Source organism: Pseudomassariella vexata, assembly GCF_002105095.1.
Source record: "Pseudomassariella vexata strain CBS 129021 chromosome Unknown BCR38scaffold_15, whole genome shotgun sequence".
Classification (NCBI taxonomy): domain Eukaryota; kingdom Fungi; phylum Ascomycota; class Sordariomycetes; order Amphisphaeriales; family Pseudomassariaceae; genus Pseudomassariella; species Pseudomassariella vexata.
In genome coordinates this window covers 157576-173973 of record NW_024467970.1, presented here as the reverse complement: position 1 = coordinate 173973, position 16398 = coordinate 157576, and the positions used below count along the sequence as shown (strand labels likewise).

Genomic DNA, 16398 nt, shown 5'->3' with positions numbered 1-16398 from the left:
AGTAGAGTTCATAGACGACCCTCTGGATCAGGGACGAAAGACCAGGGCTTTGGCCTCATTCTCAGCCCAGCGTGGTTTCATGAGAATTCAAGGCTGGAGCGAGGTCGTGAGGTTAAGTCGACCCCACTCTGGAACATCCATGTCAACCTCACTTCTGAGCGAATCCTTCAGATCTGAGAAGGGCATAGTCAGCAGGGGTTTAGAATAAGTGGACCGGTCGGTTCATTTCGAAGGGACAGTCAGCAGCAGGGGTTAGAATTTTCTGCCCCGCACGTGCACCGCATACATAGCCATGTCTGTTTGTACGGCTTGGACTTGAATAAAACACACTCAATCTAGTACACTTGTGGGATCGCACTGGTACTGGCATTCCGGCTACATACGAAGGTGAAGAAGGGAAGTACAGGTAGGGGGGTCCAAGCCGCACAAAGGCACTTAAGTATCTTGCCCGTATCCCACGTGACCGTAGGCCACCAATCCCACAACACTGAGGTAAATAAGGACTTCAGGGTCAGCTGGTGTAGTTGGTCACTTCGCTGGTAGATAAGTCCCGATTTGAGCCTCGCCCACTTGGGTCGGTGACGAGTCGCGGGTTCGAATCCCGCAGCTGACACACAAGGGGGTTTAGTCAACCCTTATGGCGCGCTGCCCACCTTGTTGACTTCGCCTACCTAGCGATAATAGGGAGATTGGTGCAGTTTAGGATTACGAGCATCCTAGCCAGTCGACCGTCAAGCACTACGTCGGCGGAATATAACTCGACAGCCGGTCCAGAATTCGAATCGTTAATCCGACCCCTTATCGGACCCCCTCTCGCCGCGATTCTTGCGAGCGTCTAGACCACGTTACGGTCTATCCACTTGAGCGTATGGTTGAGATGTATACGCTCGACGAGAACCCCAATTAGCAGATACTACGACTTGCCGCGACAAAAAATAGTCGAGCATCTTCTGCACATCAGCAGCATCCCACCCCTGAGGACGAATTTAAGTGCCACATTACCACACTTATCGGTAGTTCAGGCAGGGGTTGTAGCACAGACTTAGGGAGGGACAGGAGGTTTAGTAGTCGTTTGGCTACAAGTTTACCTGTATAACCGCCCGCCGCGGCTTAAGGGCCCGCTATATCATCTATAGCCCCTTAAGGGAGTACTTGTAGAGGTACCGAGGGTTAACACCTACGGCGTATTTAAAAAAAAAAAGGACTTCAGGAAAAGAACAATAATGAATTAGATATGATAGAGTGAAAGGACAAGGTTACCTGGAGCTTAGTATACTATGAGATTGATATAATAACGCAAAAGTTGACTCCTTCCGAAGAAGAGGCAATCGTACGACATATAACCGACCTAGATTCGCGAGCATTTCCTCCCCGATTGAGTGGTGTTGAAGATATGGCCAACCGATTACTTCGAAGTCGCGACGCGGGATGCGTCGGCGTCAACTGTGCCTCGAGCTTCGTAAGACGACAACCAGACCTCCGGACGCGTTTAAATCCAAGGATCGACTATCAGAGAGTCCTCTGCGAAGACCCCGACGCGTATCGCGCGTGGTTTGACCTGGTACGGAATACAATTGCGAAATACGCGATCCAGGAGGAGGATATCTACAACTTCGACGAGACCGGTTTTGTGATGGGCCAAATCTCGTCCAAAATGGTCGTGACGACTTCTGATCGGCGCGGAAGGCCTAGAGCAGCCAACAAGGAAATCGGGAATGGGTTACAGTTATTCAAGGCGTTGGGTCGTCCGGTTATGCCCTCCCTCCGTACATCATTTTCGCCGGCAAAACCCACCTCTCGTCATGGTACGAAAACAGCCCATTACCGCCTGATTGGGTTATCGCAGTTACTAAAATGGCTGGAATACGAACGAGAGAGGCGAAGATTGGATAAAACACTTCGATCATCACACCAAGTCTCGTACGAAAGGTACTCATAGCCTATTGATCCTCGACGGTAACGAAAGCCATCACTCGACCGATTTCGAGGTATATTGCAAAGCTAACAATATCGTCACGCTTTGTATGCCTCCTCATTCGTCGCATAAGCTCCAGCCTCTTGATTTTGGTTGTTTTCGCGGGTTAAAAAGAGCGTACGGAAAAGAAATCGAAGATCTCATGCGAGCACATATAAGTCATATCTCGAAAGAAGACTTTTTACCGGCGTTTTTAAACGCGTACAACGCAACTTTCACGGTTTCAAATATCCAAGGAGGTTTCCGAGGGGTAGGAATAGTTCCGTACGATGCAGATTATGTCATATCACAGCTCGATGTGAAATTACATACGCCAACACCTCCGGGTAGCTCGGCTGGTCTCCCCGTCCCTTGGGAATCAAAGACTTCGAACAACCCAACTGAAGCCCAATCACAAACCGATTATGTGAAAAATAGGATTGTACGACATCAAAATAGCTCACCAACGTCAATTTTTGCTGGAATAGATCAGATTGCGCGAGGTATAACGAATGTTATGCATCGGCTTGGTCTTTTAGAAGGCGAGGTCGAATCACTTCGAAAGGCAGATGAGACCTTAAGTCGACGTCGCCATGCGAAGAAAAAACAGCTACAGAGTGGAGGGTCACTTCGTATACAAGCTGGACAGGACCTAAAGTCTCAACGAGAGGTTGATGGGCAGTTACATGACGAATTTCGTCAAATTGGTGGTCGTACGAGGCGGCGAATTGCGCGTGTACGGCGCTGTAGAATCTGCAGCGAGCCCGGAAATAATGCGCGCACTTGTGGAAATGATGTAGAGACGTCTGGAGATAACGATTCTGAGTAGTTTCAATTGATGATAGGCGTTGTGGTTGAATTAACTTATACATTGTCGTATAAGGTCTGCCAAAGTGTGCAATTGGACCGTGGACTACGTTATACCGAAGATGATATTTATCGAGCTCTTCAAGCAATAGCTACCGGTCAAAGCCTCCGAAAAGCAGCATACGAGCATGGTGTGCCAAGGTCTACTCTTTCACGACGGATTCAGGGAGCCCAGTCAAGAGATACAGCCTTCGCTGACTACCAGAGGCTCTCTCCAGCCCAGGAATCCCATCTGGCTGAATGGGTTCGAATCCAGGCTGCCCTAGGCCTCCCACCAACCCATCAACAGCTCAAAGACTTCGCCGAGCGTATCCTACAGATCCACGGAGACACCGAACCACTTGGAAAGAACTGGGTCCAGGATTTTATCAAGAGGAACCCTTCAGTCAAGGTCCAGAGAAGCAGAGCTATCGATTCCCAGCGTATTAATGGAGCCTCAGCTAATGTGATCAGGCAATGGTTCAAATACCTCGCTATCCCTGAGATCAAAGCTATTAAGGCCTGAAATCGATACTATATGGATGAGACAGGTATTCTAGAAGGTAGAGAATCAAATGGTCTTGTTCTAGGATCATCTGAGACTCGTTCTATACGGAAGAAACAGCCTGGATCTCGAGCTTGGACATCTCTTATAGAGCGTATCTCTGCGACTGGTACTGCACTACCCCCACTTGTGATATACAAGGGGAAGTCTGTCCAGCAGCAGTGGTTTCCTCTGGACTTGACTCCATACGAAGCCTGGAGGTTTACAGCGACAGAGAATGGGTGGATGTCAGACTCTACGGCTATTGAGTGGCTACAAAAGATCTTTATTCCTTTGACTCAACCAGAGGACCCTGAAGAGACTAGGTTACTTATCCTAGATGGGCATAGTAGCCACGAAACGACAGAGTTTATGTACCTCTGCTTCATAAACAAGATACACTTGCTTTTCTTGCCGCCACACACATCCCACGTTCTCCAGCCTCTCAATCAATCAGTCTTTGGACCTGATGCGAGTGCATATGGGGTGTGAATTGTTGTATTGAAAAGGATGGCCAGGTCAGCTATTCTGGCCTGGCAGAGCTCTTTTATAGCTCTTATCTATCTTATCTCTAGCTATAGGGCAACCCCCCATGGGGTCACGTATCAGGACCCCTCAAGACAGCCTATAAGAAGGAGCTTGGTTACCTTGACCGATGGGATACTACTACTGTCGTAGGGAAGAGAAACTTTCTCCTCTGCTATAGAAAGGCACGTCTAGCAGCATTGACCGCTAAGAACATTATCAGTGGATGGAAATATACTGGTCTCTGGCCTTCGAGCATAGCTAGACCCCTTATGAGCCCCCTGATCCTTGAGAATACGTCAGCACCAATCAAACAGCCTAGTCAGACTTTCAAAGGGCACTCTGGTAGTCAGGGCTGGGCGTTAAAGACATCAGCAGTAGCCTGGTCAACGCCTAAGAGGAGAGATGAGCTCCAAGATCAACTCAGCTTATTCAGCAAGCTTGATAGTGATCCAAATACTCAGCGGCTACTCTTTCGGAAAGTTCAAAAGGGCTTTGATGAGAAGGACTACCAATTAGCTGACGCACAGAGAAATATTGAGGCAATAGAGGCAGAGCTTGAGGCTAGTAGGGCTAGGAAGCGGAGGAAGGTCAAGATGAGCCCAAATTCGAAGTTTACTAATATCAAGGCTATTTGGAAGGCTCAAATCGAGGCTGGTGAAATTGAGGATAGTACAGATGAGTCTAGCGAGTCTGAAAACCCTAGTTACGGTGAAATCTGTATTGTAGTCGCATTAGAATAAGTGTAAAAAAAGGTTGAAGTTAATGGTTATAATATACAGTGTCATTTTTAGGGCGTCCCACATGTGGGGGTGTCCCGGATGTAGGTGTGGGACGTTACTCCACCAAACTCATCTTGATTCAGCCCAGCAACGTCCACAACGCGACCCCCGTCCCGAACAACGGAAACACCGACCTGATTAAATTCAAACCCCTCCACCTCTCGAGCAACTCCCTGGTGGTCTCCATAGTTATCCCCTTCCTTCCCTCACCCACCTCCCCCTCCGCAATCTTCAACAACGCCTCATTCGTACTCGACATCATAAATATCGTGAATGGCACAATGCATAGCGTTAGCATCCCCGCCACTAAATACCTCTTCCACGAATGAATCCCACCCGAGCGCTGGTTGTAGGAGAGGTAGCCGTAGCTGAGCGCGATAATGATTGCGCCAGGCGGCATGCTGGATTTGCCGCGGGTGAAGACGTTGCGCCATTGAAGGGCGAGGATATGTGGAGAGACAGAGGGCGTGTCTAGGAGTGAAGGGATGGATATGGTGGAGAGGCTGGATATGTTGCCTGAAATGAGGTTAGAATAGGGGTGATATGGAGGGAAAGGAAAAGGGAATAGAGGGAGATAAAGTACCCGCGAGCCAGCTGGAGCCAGCGATGCCGATAGAGGCTGCGATGGAGCTTGTAATGGAGAGTCCTTGCATTTCGAATGCTTGAAAAAGCTTGTTTGGCTGCTGGTTTGAAGGGTGTGTGGTCTCGGCTGTGACGAAAGTATGCCTCCGGGCTTCAGGAGTGGGTGTACAGTCGCAGGGTTTGACTTAGTTCAACTGGACAATTCAGTGTTTTGATTTGAGACAACTTCTTCGTCTGATCTAATACAGCATCTAAACTGAGAGAACTGAAAGGTCGTTGTACTTTATAGTGGCTCGAAGTTGGATCGGACAATTCGAACCGTAATTGTCCAGCGCTGATCAGCCCGAATCGGGTAAATCAAGATGTCCGAACGTTCTCGTCCCGCATTTTCGGACTTAGCTTGGTTCCAGCCCACCAGCGCTAGCCTAGCTCTCCTCCATACAGCACACTTCTATCTCTCTGTGTGCCCCCAACATGGTGTAATGTGGCTCCACTACGAGGCTTGAGAATAATAAATAGGCTACAGTCGGCGCTAGCTGATAAATTCAGTCTTCTGCGCTGCCAGTAATGGTACAAGTGGCGTCTGTTGCGTGCCCCAGGCACACGCTGTATGCTGGTTGTAGCGCTTGGGCCAACTGCCCATAGATTTCCTGCGAGTAAATCCCATCGTCATTATCATCACCAATACAGCTCTCTTCCAAAGCCCGCCTTAGATGACACGCTTGTTCTCATCCAACCCCTGAGCATGTCGAATCTTCTCCTGCTCCGCCTTCGCAGCCAATGTGGCCTCGAGGTCCAAATTATCCTTATTCTTGCTGCCCTGGAAGACAGAATCCGGCAAAGTGTTCAGTGCCTCTTCTTCCTTGTCGAGCTTCCGGAAGCTGAACCAAAAGCCTATGCCGCCCAGCGCCGAGATGATGGCGACGGTGGTGTACAGCCACACGAGTAGCGGATCCTCCGAGAGGCCGACAAATGCTTGCGAAATGGCAGATGAAAACGCATTAGAGAACCAGAATACACCAGTTACGAGGCCTCGCATGTTTTTGGGGCTTTTAGTGAAGGCATATTCCAACGCGGTGCTGCAGATTTTTGGTGTTAGTAATATCTACCCATATCGCATTTAACGACGGCCAATTCATGTTCAAGTCAGGAGAAAGAGCAAGCCTTTAACAGGCGTTTTCGCCATGATTTATAACGAGAAAAAACTGCTCATATTCAAAGAGCTACTTACATGGAAGCACCAATCTCAGAAAGTGCGATAAGGATGTATGCCGGTGTTTGGACCCAGACATTGATGGGTGACTGGGGTGTCGGACAGTTACTCACATGGTCGCCACAGGGAGATTGTACATAAATGTAGTGTTGAATAATAGCAGCAACGACCATAGCCATGGCACCCAAAGCAAACCCGACCGTGATCTTCTTGATAGGGGTGAATTTAAATCCAGCGCGGGATATGGCAGGGTAGATGATCTTGTCACAAATGGGAATGAAGATGAGCAGCGCCAAAGGGTCCAGGTTGTTGACGATTTCGTTAGGTACCCCATTCAGTGTCATCGAGGAGGCCTGCGAAATGAGATTGTTGTAAAGCTGGTTGTAGGACAGGAAGTAGATGGGTAGCCAGCAGAAAACCGTGCAAGCTTTGAAACCCCGGCGTACTTCGTCAACCCACGCATCGTCGAACGTCATCCATGCTGGTTTGTTCTCGATGCGGCTCGGTTTTGCGCTGTCCCAGAAATCTGGAGCACGCAGGTTGTGGAAGGTAGTGACCGGATTGAATGACCATTTGCCTTTCATGGCAAGACCCAGAATCTTCATAGACTTTCCCAAAACGGATCCTGTGGGTGGATGCCGCACATATTTATTCTTACACCAGATCATGACCAGAGGGCAGGTGAGGAACAAACAGGTCGGCAACAGATAAGAAAGCCAGAAGCCGACGTATTTTTCCGCATATGTCATGCAAATCTGACCGACGAGAGACCCGACGTTGATGAAAAAGTAGTAGCGCATGTAGATGATGGAGATGGTCAACACAGGATCGACAATAACTCTTTCCCCGCTTTTGAGCGTTTTGACGACTGCCCGCGGCTGTTTTGCTTCGTACTGCTCGGCGATCATGGGGGAGATGTTGGCCTTAAAGAAACCCACACCGATTCCGAAGAAGATCAGCCCAATTATGAACGCTGCTAGAGACCCGCCTGAGCTCGCGATGACTGGCGGGAGAGCCGAAACTATGATGAGGATATGACCAAACGTAGCGAATATGCTGTCAAATGCGTTAGCCCTCAAATGAGGCGGTTTCATTGGAAGAGATAATACTGATCATATAAACAAGTTGAGTTACTTACATGGCAATGTTGATGGTCTTGTACTTGCCCCAGAAGCTATCGGCAACGTAACCGCCAGCCAGAGGCATGAGATATGACCAAAAGCTGTTGAACAGCGTCAATCCAGTCGATGCTCGCTGACCCAGTCCCAAAGCGCCTGCTTGACCATCGGTCCCAGCTGCACCAGTAGTCGAACCAGGTGGGAGGGGTTCAGAGATGAAATTGACAACTGCACTTGTGTGAGACAGCACACATCATATCAATCTTCGTGTAGGGTCGGATGCTTACAAACAATAGTGGTACCGTAGTAGGCGAACCGCTCACAGAGTTCACAAAAGGCGATGGTATAGATAACCCAATTGATAGAACCCTTGACGCGTCGCAGCGTCTCGAGCTCGTGCTTGGTAGGGTATTCTTCGCCATGGGGCCCCCGTAAAATGTCGTCCGAGGCTGTATCTTCTTTGACGTGTTCGTCTTTGAAGCCGTGGCCATCAGCCAAGACTGCCTTCTCATTGTTGTCGCCCTTCCCAAGGGGGGTTATGTCGCCTATTGCCCCATTGGCGACCTCGAGGTTGGCGCCGGCCGACATGGTAAGATTAAAGTGTAGACAGTTGAGATTTGCCGCGGAAACATCTGAGTTCCAAAATAAAAAGGAGGCTAATGATAAACTAGTGACGTGAAACTTAAAAGGTTCTTATATGCGTTGATCGGTCGCACGTCACGTTGCACCTTCTACGGCTTGAAAATTGTGGTGCGGCACATGTATCCTAACCGTTGGTTCGTTGATTTGCTTGGCATTCGTCTTACGCGCATGTAACGGTCCTCCGAAGGGATACCAACCTGTTATTGTTGGTGATATACGGCGCCTGCTTATGCGGGGATGCATGCGGTGCAGATCCCTTTCCAATGTTCCCTCGATGCCGGCACGGTGATAGGTCAGACCTTTCTACACGCGAGCTGATCAAATACTTACACGGGTATGCATAGAGGGATTCAAATGAGGCTCATCGTTCTTACGAGCATATTATATAGGGTGGCCTTGACCGTGTTGCTGAAATCTTCACACCCGAGGACTGGCCAAAGGGCAATTCGTTGATGGTAGTAATCGACATGCATGACACCATGTCGAAAACGGAAGTTCCTTCTGGGTAACTGTGGCGGGGCTCTTGGCAAGTCCAAGATTAGAAAGTCCCAAACAGCTGTCGAACCATACGACGATGACGAAGAGGACTCAGAGACCGATAAGACGGTATTCAGGATATATCGTAAGCTGATACAAAATCTCCAATAAGATGCGACAATTCACCTTTCCCATAGTCATGGGGCGAAAACCAGCCCGAATAAGATGCTTATATAACTAAGCGTGGAGTTCGTTCTCCCTAATGACAGATTGTAGACTCCTTACGCATTAGGAACCTGTCAGCCGCTATTTTTCAGTGAATAGTTGACTACTTGAGTTATTAATCTTCAATGAAGAGGCCTCGAACGATCCTGAAGTATGTAATGACACTCTTTTAATACTCTCAAAAATAGGTAAGACTGCCGAATGGCCAAATGAAGATTCTTGAATACTTAATGAAACCATAGCTTGCACTTGGATTTTATGTTCCCGTTGAAGGAGCAAAAGGAGGGCACATATGCCTAACCTGTATGTATTGTAGCTAACTCTGGTCCTCTCTTCGAGGGTCTATGTATGGAAACAAAAGGGTTCTTATATAGTCAATGAATGGTAGACTTGCTGATTAATTCAGACAAGTTGTAGAAGCATATAGATAAGTAGGGAATGTTCTATCCTTGCCACATTTCTCGTAATAGAGGTATGTGGGGATGGTCGCCGTTCTAGGTGGCGATAGTGGCAAGTATAGGACCCACATGGCCCACAGGGCCCATATTGTCCAACTCTTGCTCTGGGTGTGAACCTTTTCCCCAAGTATCACGCGCTAGTGTATGACACAACCGATCTTTTCTTTCTGGTATGTGCTTCTCGGCTTACTTTAATCTGCTTGTGTAGCTAGTATTGTTACTACTATTGATTGCGCAACGCCTAGGCCAATAGCAAGGCAGCAGTATGGCAGATCTTCCCGGGGGCACGGGGCGTGCTACGCTACACGGTGTACCTCACATGATCGTTGCCTCTAAGGCGTTTTGTTCCTAACGTGTGATCCAATCCATCTTGGACTGTCAGGCCTTGTTTCCACCCAATTAGCCGTAAGCCATAATATCAATGCGAGCCCTCGACCTGGCGTATTCATTTGCTAGTACAACGTGTCCAGTGCTTAGTAGCATCTTTATGTCCCCATTTAACCATGCTTCCACGGCCTCTCTGCCACCAGGGGCCCAAGAAAGAGGATGTTAAATGAAATAGTATCTGTGAAGGGCAAAGAGCACAGAGGCTCTTGTTAGCACGTGTTCCAGGCCGGGGTGGCTCTCCATCAGTAGAGTACCCCTGGCGCCTGGATCTAGAGCCACCCGTCTTTGACCTCTTCGATTTCGTCTGCCTGTGGACAAAATTTTCTGGCTTCCCTAAAGGACGGGCAGTATTATATGAAATAATATGTAGTCTTACAGAGCCTTTGGGGGTTACACAGGTTTCCCATAAGCTAAACACAATACCCATATCTGTCATGTGTATGTGCTAGCTGTAGCCTGTGAAGTCTCATTGGCCAGTCCATGCCTCATAGCGCTTACCCGTTAGCTTCGGAGGTCTCGGCCAGTCCGCCATCCTAGCCCTTGTTTTCCTGCAGTGCACTCGGTATTATCTAGTCGTCTCATACCTTCCCTCCCCAAACCCCCCACCCCCTCTTCCCCTTCTGCTTATATGATGCCATTTCCAACATAAAAACACTTTCATTGTATGCATAATCAGTTGCTACATGCTCAGTGATAAGGATACAGCCAGTAATTGCTTAATTTAGCGCAAAGGTTTGTCCTCCTTCTAATGAAACTTGTCGGTCTCCAGAGCTCTTATTGATTCCTGGGCCTATACTTGGGTTTAGATTACTTGCGTCTAGTTCAGACCACCAAAATGTACAATGCAACATAGTACCTCGGGCACTGATTGTTGCGGTATCACGTCATTTCTTAAGCATGTTACAAAAACCCTTGAATACTTCCCGTATCCACCTGATTTGGGCGAACATTAATACATTTGACGGGAATCATACGTGGTACTATAGCCTTGTCAACTCCGAGTTATGCATATGATTTAAAGGTGAACAATAAGTAACGAATGTAAGCCGTGGCCCACAACATCACTGTTTCTTAATGCTCGCATAGTTACTCACCGATTTTCATGTCACTACTTCAGTATTTCTCTCACTCATGAGCCGCGCCCTCGCTGATAAGTAATCGCTTTATATGTCACCCCGCGCTGGGGCTTTTGACATCAGCTACAAGGTCTATGCGGTTCTTGGGCTTACTCATAACAGGTCCATCATAACCCCATCCCTAATTACGCTCTGACGACGCCAGCCATCTGCAAGGATATGGATTGATGGTACAGGCAACGGGGCCTCTTGATATAATTTCTTTCAAAATTGATGAGGTCAAAATGTGGTATCTAGATTGGTTTGATTCCTGAAGATGGGCCGAAAGCCGGGTCAGTTCTTCTGCGGATGAACATGATCCGGATGATGGAGAGGGAAGCTGGCTTACACACCCCCAGTTTATAGTATTAACGGTGCACCCTGTTGAGTACAACGTGAGAGAAAAATATTTTACAATTAAATGTTTCCTTGTCGACCGGGTATCATCATGCTCGCCTGGACTAGATGGAGCAATTGGTTTGGGCTTACCAAGGACAAGGCTTGTGAAACGAAAACACGCTGCGCCACCGACAGGCACTTCGGCGATACATCTTCTACTACAAAAAGTCTCCGCTGGCTACTTTTCGACGTACTATGTTCCGCCTCTCGAGTATCCAACACGAATTGGGCTCCTCCTCATGCGGCTGGACAGGAAACTACGCAGTGTCACAAAACATTCCCCTAGTTTGATACAATGGCTGAACTGCTGTGAGGGCCGGTCTTTCAAATTCAGGGCAAGCCATTTCTGAAGTGGTTCTCCGACAGGCATGAGTTACCTCGCTACAGGCATAATATTCGTGATGTGTGAGGACAATTCGGGAAAAAAACGTGATGGTAGGAGTACAGCTTTGTCACACCGAGCAGGAAAGACTTCGGTGGCTGAACAAGAACAAAATGGCCGGTGACTTAGTTACTATCCTCTTGGGTTCGAGATTGCCTGTCTTACTGCAACAGAGACCTAGAGAAAGGTATTTCGTTGCTGGTGAAAGCATTGTAGACGGACTCATGTTTGGGGAGGGCATGAAAAACGGTCTTCTGCATGTGGAAGATATTGACATGTTCAGTAAGTATGCACGAGGGTATATCATGACAAACTCAACCGCAGGATTGCAGAGATTCGCGGAAGGCCAATTATTCTTGAACAAGCGTACATATATGAATAGGCAACTCCCCAATCCTTGTTGGTGACAATTGAAACAGGCCCCTTGGTAAGTTGTCAAGCTAACGAGTTGATTGACAACCCAGCTTCCATTACGACGAGTTTGACATTGATATCTTGGGTGACCACTATGTTAGTTCTACCAGATTAAAGCTATGCGCTGTCAGGGCATTATCGTGGTGGTACGGCCGAAGGCGTGGCAATTGAAAGCTCGACTCTGACGGTAGGGGTAAACAGATAAGCAAGGTAAATGTTAAATAAGAACTCTACTTAGTTGCATAATAAGTTAGCTCAAACCTGTTATTATCGACAAGTAGTTCTCTTTGCCTCAGATGATAAGCAAGTAACAAATGACATTGATTGAAGATCTTTCGCATCCCTACTTGGCGGACTGGAAAATGGCGCCCGAGATTTCGAGAATCCATGGAGGCGAAGACAATTCTGGCTAAAGTCGCAATATAATCTGGGGACTACACTATCATCAATGAGGGAGGTGCAGGGGGCGGATTTGGTAATTGTGCCGCCTCGGCGCTTGCGACTATTGGACAAGGAATACACCGATGTAGGAGTGGTTCGATATTGCGAAGACTGACACAAACACACCACATTCCCACCGTCCACGACACAATTGACGGCACTTACGATGTTTCCAACCCGATACTATCGCATAGAAAAACATACGAACTTCCGATGCTGACCTCTTTCGGCCGGCTGGCCACCCCCGGCGGACTGCGAAGACCCGGCATCGCCACTATCACCGGCATCGCGGTCTTCCACATCGCGGTCGGAGCTCTGCTGCATACGAGGTTGGAGAACGGGGCCCGGCATGTTTTCTCAGGCCCACCATTAAGGTTATGATTGTGGGCGAGTCCATCACGCACGGCTGGGAAGGCGACTATACGTGGAGGTCCCGTCTGTGGGAGTGGTTCCAGACAACGGGTGTCAATGTCGACTTCGTAGGGCCGTATACTGGCACCAAGCTTCCAGTTGACGATGCGAAGAAACCTATCAGGTCGCCCAAGCAGAGTGATGACACTCTAATTACGATGACTCCTGATAATGACGGGGGATATGCAGCGGACGTTTCGCCTGATTTCGATAATAATCACTGTGCCGTCTGGGGCCGCCAGATAGAAAAAGTCAAGGCGAGATCAGGAGCAAGTGCGCCGGTACATGTCGGAATACCTCCTCGTCGAATTGGGATTTCACGATCTCGGCTGGTTCTTTGGAGCTAAGGACACTCTCACCAACCTGAAGACTTTCGTCGACAATGCACGCGCGGCAAACACCCCAATCTGAAGTTCGCTCTGGCCAATGTCCCGCAGCGGTCTCTTATAAAAGGGAGTGAGGATATTCCCATCAAGACGGACCAGTACAATGAGCTTCTAGCCGCTGCGATTCTGAAGTGGAGTTCGGAAGTGTCTCCTGTGAAGTTAGTTCAGCTTAGGGAGAACTACAGTTGTATGTTCATATACTCGTGCCAGACATCATAGCTCAAGTCAAGCCGATGCATGAACAACCAGTCCCATCTAGGCGAGCCAGAACCACGACGGCCTGCACCCAAACGCAATGGGCGAATACCAAATCGCGCAATCCTTCAGCCAAGTACTCACACACAACTATCACCTCGGTAGTAAAGTCCTCTCCATCCCAAACTACATGCCCGAACGACCCTGCGCCGCGCCCCTGAAATTGCGCGCGGAGCCAGCAGCCGAGGCGACAAATGTCACCTGGGACACGTTGTACGGCGCGTTCTACGGCGCGTTCGGGTACGATCTGCAGACGCGGAAGGCAGGGGAGAATTGGCGCCACTTCTCGTTTTCGAGTCTGACGAACCATTATGAGACGGTGTGGACGGTCGATGGGAAGAGATGGGATTTTAGAGTGAGGACAATGTGTGGGGAGGGGATTGATTCCGAGTGGTCCGAGGTGGTGTCGGCTACTGGGGTGAAAGGGGGGGCGGGTTCGAATTCGAGGTAGCGACGGTGGATAGGGTCACGAAGTAGGTTTGCAGAGATATTGAAGTTGGGAATGATGATGAGTCCACGACAAACTTTTGAGGTACAAGTTATATTATTTCTAGATACCCAGTCCGGTCTTTTGTTCTATTATTTTGTTATTTTCTTCTTTTTTGACAGTTCGATGATAATACGCACCTTCACTATTATCCCCAATTCCTAAAATAAACTCGTAACCATACACACTAGCCAGGCCTGATAAGTCTTGCTCGATCTTCACCACTACCCACAAAACTGACAACATGTCTCTGGCCAACCGATGCGCAGTACGTCTTCGCCGGACTACGCTGTTTTCTCTTTTTTTTTATATCTTTGCTCTTTTCTCTTTTCTCTTTAACACCAAAGAAAGTTAGCTCAACCGCGCCTGCCTGTTGAGACCTCATCAACTTCTTGTACCCCAGTGTCTTTCGGCCTTGATTTTGAGGCTGTGGTATCAGAGCAAGGAGGTGAGGGCCTGCGACTCTTAGCCGCAAGGTTTGTGGGACACGAACAGGAAGGGCTCGTCGCACATCCCTCACAGTGATTATTGAGGTGCGGGCTCGTGAGGGACAACAGGTCTTCGTCAACATCATAGTAGGTATAGATGTAGTTGCCAGAGAAATTTTGGGCGTCAAAGATCTCAAATTGTGTGCTCGTGAGGGATAGGGGTCTTGATCGTCATTGTTGCTCGCATGGATCTAGTTGTCGGAGACATGGTGGAAGTTCTCCGTGTGGAAGTGTTGTGGAAGTATTCTCTGGAATAGCTGTCAATTATCGAAGCCTCTTTTGCTGGGACTATGTAACATACAGTTCAAAGCCGTCCGTTAGTCCATCAGCCGGAGGTCGGGCTCGTAAGGAGATAATGTGGTATTGTCTCCCGTACGTCTCTCGTATGTCTCTCGATGTTGGCAGGTGATCAGAACATCCATGATAGATCAAGCAAGGCTCGAGTATTCACATGAAAACCGATCAACGTGTTGGTCTCTCGATGGGGTCACGAGGCTTATTTCGGAATATAGTCCGCCGAGAAATCGAGTCCTGTCCTGTGAATTAAATGGGCGTCGGTACAAACAGCGTTGATCTGAAACTGTTTGAATTATGATGCAAGTGACAAACCGGTTACCGTTGGTAACAGGCTCTCAGCACGGCTGCTGCTCCGCGCAGCCGAATCTGAGTCGTCGGCTTGGTGCTGTGCGGGAGCAAGGTTTTCGAGACCTCCGCCTGACTACATGTACAAGCCAGATACGCCTGGTCTTAGATGAGGGAGCGGAAAGACGCATTATTGGCGCGAACTTCGTTTGCTCTGGATTTGAGACGTGGAAAGGCCACGGAAGCTCCGGTATAGAAGAGACAGACGAAGTCGGCGTTGGCTATTATTTACGGGCTGGAATGCCAAAGACTGAGCTCGAAGGGTGCAACGGAATTTTTTTCATGAAATCCAGCAGGCTGTATGGTAGGCACCAGCAAGAGGAAGGGAGGGGTTGGGCTAGGGTGTCATGATGTGTCTGATGGTTGGTGCGCCCACCATGCTCGCGTTCGTTGCTGTTCATAAAGTACATTGCCACCTCAATTTACTCAAGTAAATAAGTGACTCATAGCTAAAACTGGAATCAGTTTTACTGTTAAGTATTATCATACCTATATAAGCCCACTGTCACATTTGGGAGGCTGTGTACACTACCTATCGTTCTAAAGAGATTCTCACTTGGGACATTGGGAATCTCTGATGAGGCTAGAAGAGATATCTTTGCATGAAAATTTTCGCGTAAGGTAAACAGTTGCATTCGAGCGATATAAATAATAATATTAAATACGCCGTAGGTGTTAACCCTCGGTACCTCTACAAGTACTCCCTTAAGGGGCTATAGATGATATAGCGGGCCCTTAAGCCGCGGCGGGCGGTTATACAGGTAAACTTGTAGCCAAACGACTACTAAACCTCCTGTCCCTCCCTAAGTCTGTGCTACAACCCCTGCCTGAACTACCGATAAGTGTGGTAATGTGGCACTTAAATTCGTCCTCAGGGGTGGGATGCTGCTGATGTGCAGAAGATGCTCGACTATTTTTTGTCGCGGCAAGTCGTAGTATCTGCTAATTGGGGTTCTCGTCGAGCGTATACATCTCAACCATACGCTCAAGTGGATAGACCGTAACGTGGTCTAGACGCTCGCAAGAATCGCGGCGAGAGGGGGTCCGATAAGGGGTCGGATTAACGATTCGAATTCTGGACCGGCTGTCGAGTTATATTCCGCCGACGTAGTGCTTGACGGTCGACTGGCTAGGATGCTCGTAATCCTAAACTGCACCAATCTCCCTATTATCGCTAGGTAGGCGAAGTCAACAAGGTGGGCAGCGCGCCGTAAGGGTTGACTAA

The 16398-nt window shown here is 48.6% G+C and overlaps 3 protein-coding genes and 1 non-coding gene across 4 annotated transcripts; 2 read left to right on the top strand and 2 right to left on the bottom strand.

Moving 5' to 3' along the window:
* Nucleotides 1-510: 510 nt before the first annotated feature.
* On the top strand, nt 511-613 carry BCR38DRAFT_t318. The gene has a single exon. It is a non-coding gene; the product is annotated as a tRNA-Thr (tRNA).
* Nucleotides 614-4552: 3939 nt separating this feature from the next.
* BCR38DRAFT_446456 (uncharacterized protein) lies at nt 4553-5476 on the bottom strand. Its single transcript, XM_040861093.1, has 3 exons — nt 5235-5476; nt 4650-5167; nt 4553-4587 (listed from the first exon to the last, which is right to left on the bottom strand). The coding sequence occupies exons 1-2, from the start codon at nt 5302-5304 to the stop codon at nt 4731-4733; spliced, it is 507 nt and encodes a 168-aa protein (XP_040711555.1). The 5' UTR covers nt 5305-5476; the 3' UTR covers nt 4553-4587; nt 4650-4730.
* A 466-nt stretch (nt 5477-5942) lies between these two features.
* Nucleotides 5943-8152, bottom strand: BCR38DRAFT_352632 (POT family protein; the record flags this gene model as incomplete). Its single annotated transcript, XM_040856718.1, has 4 exons — nt 5943-6312; nt 6465-7502; nt 7585-7792; nt 7852-8152. The coding sequence occupies 4 exons, from the start codon at nt 8150-8152 to the stop codon at nt 5943-5945; spliced, it is 1917 nt and encodes a 638-aa protein (XP_040711554.1).
* A 4729-nt stretch (nt 8153-12881) lies between these two features.
* BCR38DRAFT_477589 (uncharacterized protein) lies at nt 12882-14007 on the top strand (the record flags this gene model as incomplete). The annotated part of the gene is made up of 4 exons (XM_040863077.1): nt 12882-13188; nt 13285-13488; nt 13521-13632; nt 13662-14007. 4 exons carry the CDS (start codon nt 12882-12884, stop codon nt 14005-14007), a joined length of 969 nt encoding a protein of 322 aa, XP_040711553.1.
* Nucleotides 14008-16398: the final 2391 nt, after the last annotated feature.

Coding starts and splice junctions, on each gene's coding strand:
- BCR38DRAFT_446456 (XM_040861093.1), bottom strand. CDS start 5,304: ATGCAAGGACTCTCCATTACAAGCTCCATCGCAGCCTCTATCGGCATC. Junction 5,168..5,234: donor TGGCTCCAGCTGGCTCGCGG/GTACTTTATCTC, acceptor ACCTCATTTCAG/GCAACATATCCAGCCTCTCC.